Source organism: Tupaia chinensis, unplaced genomic scaffold, assembly GCF_000334495.1.
Source record: "Tupaia chinensis unplaced genomic scaffold, TupChi_1.0 Scaffold000232_3, whole genome shotgun sequence".
Taxonomy (NCBI): Eukaryota; Metazoa; Chordata; class Mammalia; order Scandentia; family Tupaiidae; genus Tupaia; species Tupaia belangeri.
The window spans coordinates 192,287-201,430 of NW_006159709.1; the positions used below are offsets into that span (position 1 = coordinate 192,287).

Below are 9,144 nucleotides of genomic sequence, written 5' to 3' on the forward strand. Positions count from 1 at the left end.
TTCTCCCTCTGTCCCTCTCTGGTCAAATTAAAATAAATGAATGAATAAAATTAAATAAAATAATAATTAAAAAATGTCAACATAATTAAATAAAATTTACCTTGTAAATGCCTTTAATTTCATATACTTTTGCTTCTATGTGGTAAATCTCTAAAAGTGGACCAACTAAAAGGAGATCACGTGTTAAATAAACATTTATTTGGCAGGTATTGGCATCTTCTCTGGGGCTAGCCTCAAAACAATATAGGGTGACCTTTGTCTCCCTTTAACATTTTTGTATTTTCAGTGAGAACATCAGTTTCAGATTCAAGATACAGATTTGGATATACAGATTGGTTCTACCACTTACTATATAACTTGGAATAAATTCCTTAATTTCTAAAAGATGGTTATTATGAGGATCACATGTTTACAAAGATATAATTGGAAGAAAAGTTTGAAGCCTAGTTCCAGTTTAAAGGGAGCAAAAAGGATATTTATTTATATGTTTATATTCTAGAAGTAAAGACTGTAGGTGAGAGCCCCATGATGGGAAGGGGTAACTGAGAGGGATGCCAAGAACACTGCTGCTGATGCCCTTGGTGTCTCTAGCATAGGAGTGAAGAAAGGCTTCCTGAATCTCCCTCTTTCTCTAGCCAGCTGACTGTGGGATGCTGAGTGTGTCAATATGGTGTCCATAAAGGTTCCAGTGTGAGCTGAGTGAGCTTCCTTTTTCTAGGCCTTCTGATTTCCTGCTCATAGATGTAATTTTACACAAATAAGGGGAAAGAAGCTAGTTGTCATGAAGTGATTTGAAAGGGACATCTGGTTTTTCTCTTCAAGGATGCTTTGAGACATGGTAGAGACGTCTGGTTTTTGTCTTCAAGGGTGCTATGAGACATGGTGACTTGCAAGATCCCTCATTGGTATCTTGGAGTGGAAAGAAACTGGATTTTTTTTTAGTACTTTCTGTGTAGGTAAATGGTAGAACTGGGGTTTGGACCCAGGTCTGATTCCATACTTCATGTTTTCCCCATTGTACAGGATTGATTCCATCCTACTGAGGTAGTCCAGTATTTCTTAGCTTTAAGGTTAGGAGCACTGTGTTATATGAGCACTGGCCAGCAGTGTGTTATATTGAGCTAGTGTGCACTTCGTCTGGCAACTGTGTGTGGTGTTTGTTTTAAAGATTCCCAAGTAAAGTGGAAGCAGTGAGATCTGTATTTCCTGGGTTTTACTGAAGCGTTTAGTGTACCATTTCTTACAAGCTTTGTGCCCTCCCATTTTAATTTTCATGATTTTTGACTTCTAAAATCATCAATTTTCTGAGCCTCTGGGACCTTTTTTATATTTACTACGGATTTCTTTTTTAGAAAATTTTTTCCTTAGGGCGTGTGTACTCGCTGGAGAGGCAGAGACGGACAGCAAGAAATCACCCTCTAGGGGAGATGGTCACGGTGCAATCCCTTTTCCATTCTCCTATCGGGATTTTGGGCATACATGCACAACACCTGGCATGAGTTTCTAGCCGCCGGGTCTGGGACTCGAACCACGATCAACTCTGTGGCAGTCCAGCTACATAACCATTATGTCATCTGCTGGTCCCTATATTTAGTACAGATTTCAGAGCTACAGAGGTTGGGCTAAATCCTGGTCAGTGGAGACTCCATGCAGGGTTTTTTCATGGGCTCACTCAGCTCTAATGGCCATGTGTACCCTGATGATAAATGTAACAGAACACTATAATGGCTAAAGTGTGTTAGGCGCTATTACATGAAAGACACTGTAATAGACTTCCACACTGTCCTGTCTAGTCTTTGTAACTACCCTATCCCATGGGTTCTACTTTGCAGCTGGAGAAATGGAGGCCTCATTAGCAATAAGTCTGAGGTTTCCTTGCTGATAAACAACAGAGCAGACCTCTGAACTGAGGCATTTGACTTCAGACCCTGAGCTCTAATGACTCAGTTTACCACTTCCATGTGGTATCTCTGAAGGTGCCACACACTTACACTTCTGTGTTTTTTCAAAACAGCATTAATACCATGAGGTAGTTTTAAATTCATAGGTATTATTTTAAGTATTTATTAGCTCTCCTTTCAGATAACCTTGCTTGTAAACAAAAACTGCCTATAGCGTTTTGTTTTGTTTTTTAAAGAATTATTTTATTTTAACTTTATATATTATTATTATTATTTTCCAATTTGACTAGAGAGAGACAGAGAGAGAGAGAGAGGGAAAAAGTGAGAAAGGAAGTCACCAGGTCTGGGATTTGAACCATGGTAGGCCATGTAGGAGTCCAGTGCCTTTAACCAACATGCCACCTTCGGCCTGTTTGTTTTTGCCATAGGGTGCTTGCACTTCTTGGAGAGAGACAGTGAGAGGTAGTGAGAGGAAAATTGATTCTCCATTCTCCTCCTGGGATTTTGGGCATGCACACACATGTGCTCAGCGTGATTTTTATGCCTCCAGGTCCAGGACTTGAACTGCGATAGGTCATGTAGAAGTTCAGCACCTTAACCATTGTGCCACCTGCTGGCCCCTACCTATTAACTTTTTAAAGGTTTGTCTTCATGGTCTTGAGCACTGTGCCATCAGGCAGTGATTATGTAATCTTACACATCTCCTTATCTCATAAAATGCCCTTCACATAATAAGCAACCTATAAATATTTGCTGAATGAAGTGAAGTCACATTAAACTTGGAGCTCCAATAAGTCAATTACATATAATGGACCTAGGCTTTTTTTGTTTGTTTTTTTGTTTTTTGTTTTTTGTTTTTTGTTTTTTTGAGAAGTTTTTTGCTATAGGGCGCATGTGCTGAAAGATGGAGACAGACAGAGAGATAGAAAGCGAGAAATCACCCCCGGGGGGGATGGCCACGCTGCAGTCCCTTCTCCTCCATTCTCCTCCCGGTATGAGTTTAAGCCACTGGGTCCGGGACTTGAACCGTGGTTGGCCACATGGGAGTACAGCGACATAGCGGCTTTTCTTTGTTGGGAGGTTATTTACCCATCACACATGTACTGAAATTCTACAGATTTTCTGTGGTTTGAACTGTTGTCATGACTGACTATGGTTTAGGTACCAAACATGGTTTGCTTTCTCACACTACCTCTCTCTGGTCAAATTTGAAAGTAATAATAATAATAATAATGAAATAAAATAAACAATTCTTTTTTGTTTTTTTGAGAAGTTTTTTGCTATAGGGCGCATGTGCTCGCCAGAAAGATGGAGACAGACAGAGAGATAGAAAGAGAGAAATCACCCCCGGGGGGGATGGCCACGCTGCAGTCCCTTCTCCTCCGTTCTCCTCCCGGTGTGAGTTTAAGCCACTGGGTCCGGGACTTGAACCGTGGTTGGCCACATGGGAGTACAGCGACATAGCCATTATGCTAACTGCTGGTCCCTAATGGACCTAGTTTTAACCCTTATTTATTATCATATATATTTCTTTTATGCACAAATCCCTTAATAGGATTTGATGGCAGTGTTTTCAATAACTATTTCTTTAATAAATAAATAATGAATCAACCTTGAAAAATTATTTTCTTCAGTATTTTTTCTTGCTAGTAGAGTCTATTTTTCTTTTAATCACAAAATTTGCATAAAACCAACTATTTTCCCATTTTTAATTATACAATTCAGTGGTATAAAATACATTAGCATTGTCAACCATCATCACTATACAATTCTCCAGAACTTTTCTTTAGTGCTAGAAGGCTGTAAGTAAACATTCCTCGGGACCAGCAGTTGGCAAAGTAGCTATGTTGCTGGACTCCCATGTTCGAGTCCCGAACCCGGTGGCTTAAATTCATGCTGGGCATGTGTGTGTGAGTGACCAAGATCCCAAGAGGAGAATGGAGAATAAGGGATGAATAAGGGATTGCGGTGTGGCCATCCCCCCTGGGGGGTGATTTCTCGCTTTTTGTTTCTCTCTGTCTCTCTCTCTTTCTGGCAAGCACAAGCACCCTATAGCAAAAACCTCCCAAAATAAATAAATAAATAAAAGTAAATAAATAAATGAAAATTCCTTAAGGTTTCATTTGTTATTTAAGTAGTTATTTAAATGGAAAAATTATATTTATTATTTAAATATTTGGGATACAGTAACATTAAAAAACAAATCAGTCGATCCCTAAGTGTGTTTCTCTTTGTTTTTCCCTAGTGGAATGAAACTGTGGAGCTTTTTCGTGCTAGGATGCCATTACGGAAACATCGTTGTCGCTTCAAGAGTTACGAACATTGCTTCACCGCAGCCGAAGCGGTGGATTGGCTACATGAGCTTCTGAGGTGCAGCCAGAACTTTGGCCCTGAAGTGACTCGCAAACAAACAGTCCAGCTGCTAAAAAAATTCCTGAAGAATCACGTTATTGAAGATGTCAAGGGAAAATGGGGTCAGGAAGATTTTGAAGATAACCGTCACTTATATAGGTAACGGGCATCATGTAAACCCTGAGGGAGAGGACTAGGGGAATGAGTGGTTTTACTTGCAGTTTGTTGAAAACTCCTGATGTGAAAGAATTTACCCTGCCCATTGAAGTGATGGTTCTATCTGTAATTTTTTTTTTTTTGCATATATATACACACACAGATGTGTGTGGGTGTGCATGTGTGTGTATGTGTGTGTGTGTGTATTTTAATTGCCGGAGGGCATGTGTTTGCCATAGAGATACAGAGAGAGAGGGAATAAGCTCCCTATGGGGTATGGCCACATCACAGTCCCTTTTCCTCCATTTCTCCATCCCATTGAGACTTTTGTATATGCATGCACATGTGCCCAGCATGTTTTTCAAGCTTTCAGGGCTGGGATTTGAACTGTGGGTGGCCAAGTGGGATTTGGCTCCCTTAACCACTAAGCTATGGGGCTGGCCCGTCATTTTTATTTTTATTTTTTGAGAGGTTTTTGCTATAGGGTGTGTGCACTTGCCAGAAAGACAGAGAGAGAGAGAGAGAGAGAGAGAGAGAGAGAGAGAGAGAAAGAGAGAAAGCAGCTACCACGGGGGGGGGCTCCGCGGCGAAGTCACCTCCCAGGGGGGATGGCCATGCTGCAATCCCTTCTACATTCTCCTCTCGGGATCTTGGGCATGCACGCACACGCACTCAGTGTGAGTTTGGGACTAGAGCTGCAGTCGGCTACATGGGAGTCCAGCGACATAGCCATTACACCAACTGCTGGTCCCGTCCTCATATGCTTTTTATTGAGATTAAAATTTACTTAACATTTGGGATCAGCAGATGGCATGATGGTTATGTTGCTGTACTCTCACATAGTTGACCACGGTCCCGAACCCAGTGACTTCAAACTCACACTGTGTGTGTGTGCATGCATGCCCAAGATCCTGAGAGGAGAGTGGAGAAGAGATTGCAGTGTGGCCATCCCCCCTGGGGGGTGATTTCTTGCTTTCTGTCTCTCTGGCGAACACATGTGCCCTATAGCAAAACATTTGTCTAAAAAAGAAAAACTTTTTTACTTAACATTCAATTCACATTTTAACTATACCGTAAAGTGACTTTTTAACAAAATGTCATAGGGCACCTGTGTAAGAGATAGCGAGAGACAGAGAAGAAGCACTTTTCAAAGGGCTTGATCCTTCCCAACCTTATTCCCTTCAATTTCTCCATCCCATGAGGATCCTGGGCATTTACACCTGGTATGTTGTTTGACTGGACATAACATTGGACTTTGGCTTCCTTTGGACAGTACGTAACTGCTGCACTGGGGGTTGGCCTTAAGTGGTTTTAGTGTATTCAACATGTAAAACCATCACCCACTGTGTTATTCTAAAACATTTTCATCACCCCTAGAAGCTCTGTAATTTGTTGGCTAGTGTTTTCCTATTTTTCCTTCCCCACCACTAGTAATTACTTTTTTTTGGGGGGGGGGCAAACTGACCTTTATTTTATTACCTTACCTATAAATCATGCATGAATGCCTTGAAATAGGCTTTCTTAGAATAAACACAATTCAAGGGAGAAACATTAGGCCGTTTTGGTGTGAGAAAAGCCTTTTGTAAGTCCCTAAGTGATTTTCACAAAATATAAAATGGACCCTAGTCTTGCAGAAGATTTGGCTTAATTTTACCAAGCACCAAGTCATGCCACAATAGCGAAGGGAAGACAGAGGCAAGCTAACAAAAATATTACTAGTACAATATAGTCAGTCTGAAAACAGCCTCCCTGTTTATTTACTGACCAGATTACAAAAATAATCATGGTGGATACCTAAAGGGGTAAAATAAAGCCTGCTAAAGAAAGAACCTACCTGTTAATTAACAGGTCACAGTTTCCCTTAAAAACAAAACAAAACAAAAACACACACAAAAAAACAAGAATGGACTTTTTTTCTCTCCAGAAAGACTAAGTAAGTGAGCTACAATCATTTAAGATAGTTATTTCTAGCCCCCCCATTGAATATAGGATTAAAATTCAACCAAACCCCTTTCAATGTTTAATGGGATAAATGATCAGTTATTACTACTTTTACTCTAGCATGACAGCTTCTCGCAGGATGTAATCTCTCACCTTAGTTCTTCCCTGTTGCTAACATCTCTACCTTCTACAAAATAGGTCTTTTTCTTCATTCCACCTTGTGGAGAAGATAATTTGAAGGGCCCCAGGAAGTTATTTGCTTCTTTGAAGCATTTTCCATTCAAATTTCATGAATCAGACCCTCTATGTAAATGATGCCGACTTTACCAAGAGATGGAGCAATCAGAGTTCTCTCTCAAAGCAATTCACTTCTTATTGATTTTGCCATAACCATGCTTGTAGATTAGTTCATTTACTGACTTCAGGATTGGGTACCTGCATGCAATATGTGATTCCACAGTTCTCAGCATCTTAATTAAGACCTTGTTGAGCTTAACAAAGGTGCCATTGAAGATCTAGCGAAGATGAAGAAGCTGCAACACCTTTCGAATCTTTGGGCTCATTCCATTGATACCTCTGATCCTGATGATTAACGCCCATTTGGGTTCTGCAGGTGCATAGAAGTTGCCAGCTTTTCTTGCCTTCCTGGCTATGCCAATCTCAGTTCTGCATATCTGCCTATATTCCTTATGATAGTGCTTAGCTTTTTCATAGAAAAGCTTTCTCCTTGCCTTTCAAAGCATCTTTTGTGCAAACATCTTTCTTAGGTGCTTGATCTTCAGCTCTTCTAAATTCCTTTGCTTTTTCTTAAAGGTTTCTGGCCCAGCAAGAACCTTTTTCTTCATGGCTTCTATCACTGCAGGAACCTTTTTCTTGGTTTCTGCCACAGCAGGAGCTTTCTTTTTCCTCTTGAATGCCCTCCATGATTCCAGTCAAAAAAGACCTAGTAGCTACTGTCTTCTCTTTCTATGAGGCTGATTTTTAAATTTAATTTAATTTTTTTTTTTTTTTTTTTTTTTAGCTTCCACATGAGTGAGAACATGGTGGTATTTCTTTTTCAGTGCCTGGCTCATTTCATTAATGTCCTTAAGGCTCATCCATCTTGCCTGAAATGACAGGATTTTTGTTCTCTTTAATGGCTGAATAATATTCTTTTGTGCATATATATCACATTTTGTTTATCCACTGAAAGATCCCTAGGTTGATTCTGTTCTTGTTAAATGCTGGAGTATGTGTGCCTTATCAGAGAGAGAGGCAGGGAGACAAACGGGAGAAAGAGAAAAGCCCTCCAATTGGGCATGCTCATGCAGCGATCACTTCTCCATATTGTCAGGGTTTAGGGGACACATACACATGTACTCAGTGTGTTTTTCAAGACACCAAGACTGAGATTTGAACCTCAGTTGACCATCTGTCTCTCTTAATTATAGGCTATAGGGCTGGCCCTATTCCATATCTTGAATGTGGCTGTAGTAAGTATGGCAGTATGTATTTAATTGTCATAATTTACTTTCCTTTGGATATATGCCCACTAATGGGATTGCTAGGTCATAGTTTTATCTTTTTGAATAATTGCTGTATTATTTTTCATAATGAGTGTTCTTGTTTATATCCCTACCAATAATGTATAAGAGTTCTACTTTCTCTGCATCCTAACCAGTATTTTGTTCTTTTTTTGTCTTTTTGATAATACCTATTCTAACTCGGGTGAGATATCTTATAGTGGCTTTGACCTACTTTTCCCTATTGATTAGTGATGTTGAGCATTTTTTTCATGTACTTATTGGCCATTTGTATATCTTTTTTTTGATAGATTTATTTATTAATTGATTTATTCATTCATTCATTGAGAGAGAAACAGAAATAAGTACCCTGGTACCCTTGATATGGTCTCACCACATTATGATCTCCTCCCACCTTCCGAACTGGATCAAGGGCACACTTACTTAGCATGTTTAGGTTGACCTGGGATCCAAACCTAGGACCTCTTTACATGGCTTCAGTATCATTCAGCAGTGCCCCTACTATTGTTTGTGCCACCATGATGGAGCTTGATTATTATTATTATTATTATTGTTATTTTTTTTTTTCAGAGAGATTTTTGCTATAGGGTGCGTGTGCCTGCCAGAGAGATGGAGACAGAAAATGAGAAATCACCCACAAGGGGAATGGCCATGCTGCAATCCCTTCTCCTCTATTCTCTTGGGATTTTGGGCACGAATGTACAAATTTCCAGCATGAGTTTTAAGCTGCTAGGTCTGGGACTCAAGCCACAGTCGACTACATGGGAGTCCAGCGACATAACCATTATGTTATCTGCTGGTCCCAATTCTTTTTTTCTGAGTAATGTGTATTCAGATTATTTCCCCCTTTTTGTTTTTAAAGTTGGCTATAGGATGAGTGCACTTGCCAGAGAGAGACAGAGGAGACAGAGAAAGTGAGAAATCACTGTCCGAGGGGATGACCATGTTGCAATCCCTTCTCCATTCTCCTCAGGATTTTGGATGCACATTCACATGTACCCAGTGTAACTTTCTTTTTCTTTTAAAAAGACTTATTTTTTTAATTTAACTTTATCATTATTATTTTTAAAATTTGGTACAGAGCACATGTGCTCATCAGAGAGAAAGAGAAAAATAGAGAACAAGCTGCCAGATCTAGGACTTGAACTGTGGTCAGTCATATGGGAGTCCAGTGCCTTAACCACACTACCTGCTGGTCCTAGTCCAGTGTAACTTTCTTTCTTTTTTTTTTTTTATGGAGAGGTTTTTGCTATAGGGCGCGTACGCTCGCC

At 39.9% G+C, this 9,144-nt stretch overlaps 1 protein-coding gene across 2 annotated transcripts in view; it reads left to right on the plus strand.

Moving 5' to 3' along the window:
* Positions 1-9,144, plus strand: part of DEPDC1B (DEP domain containing 1B) — a 93,063-nt gene that overhangs the window by 10,917 nt on the left and 73,002 nt on the right. For both annotated transcript variants that reach the window (XM_027771817.1, XM_006148342.3), the window contains exon 2: positions 4,147-4,412. In XM_027771817.1, the coding sequence (XP_027627618.1) occupies positions 4,147-4,412 (266 nt within the window). The remainder of the gene's footprint in view (positions 1-4,146; positions 4,413-9,144) is intronic.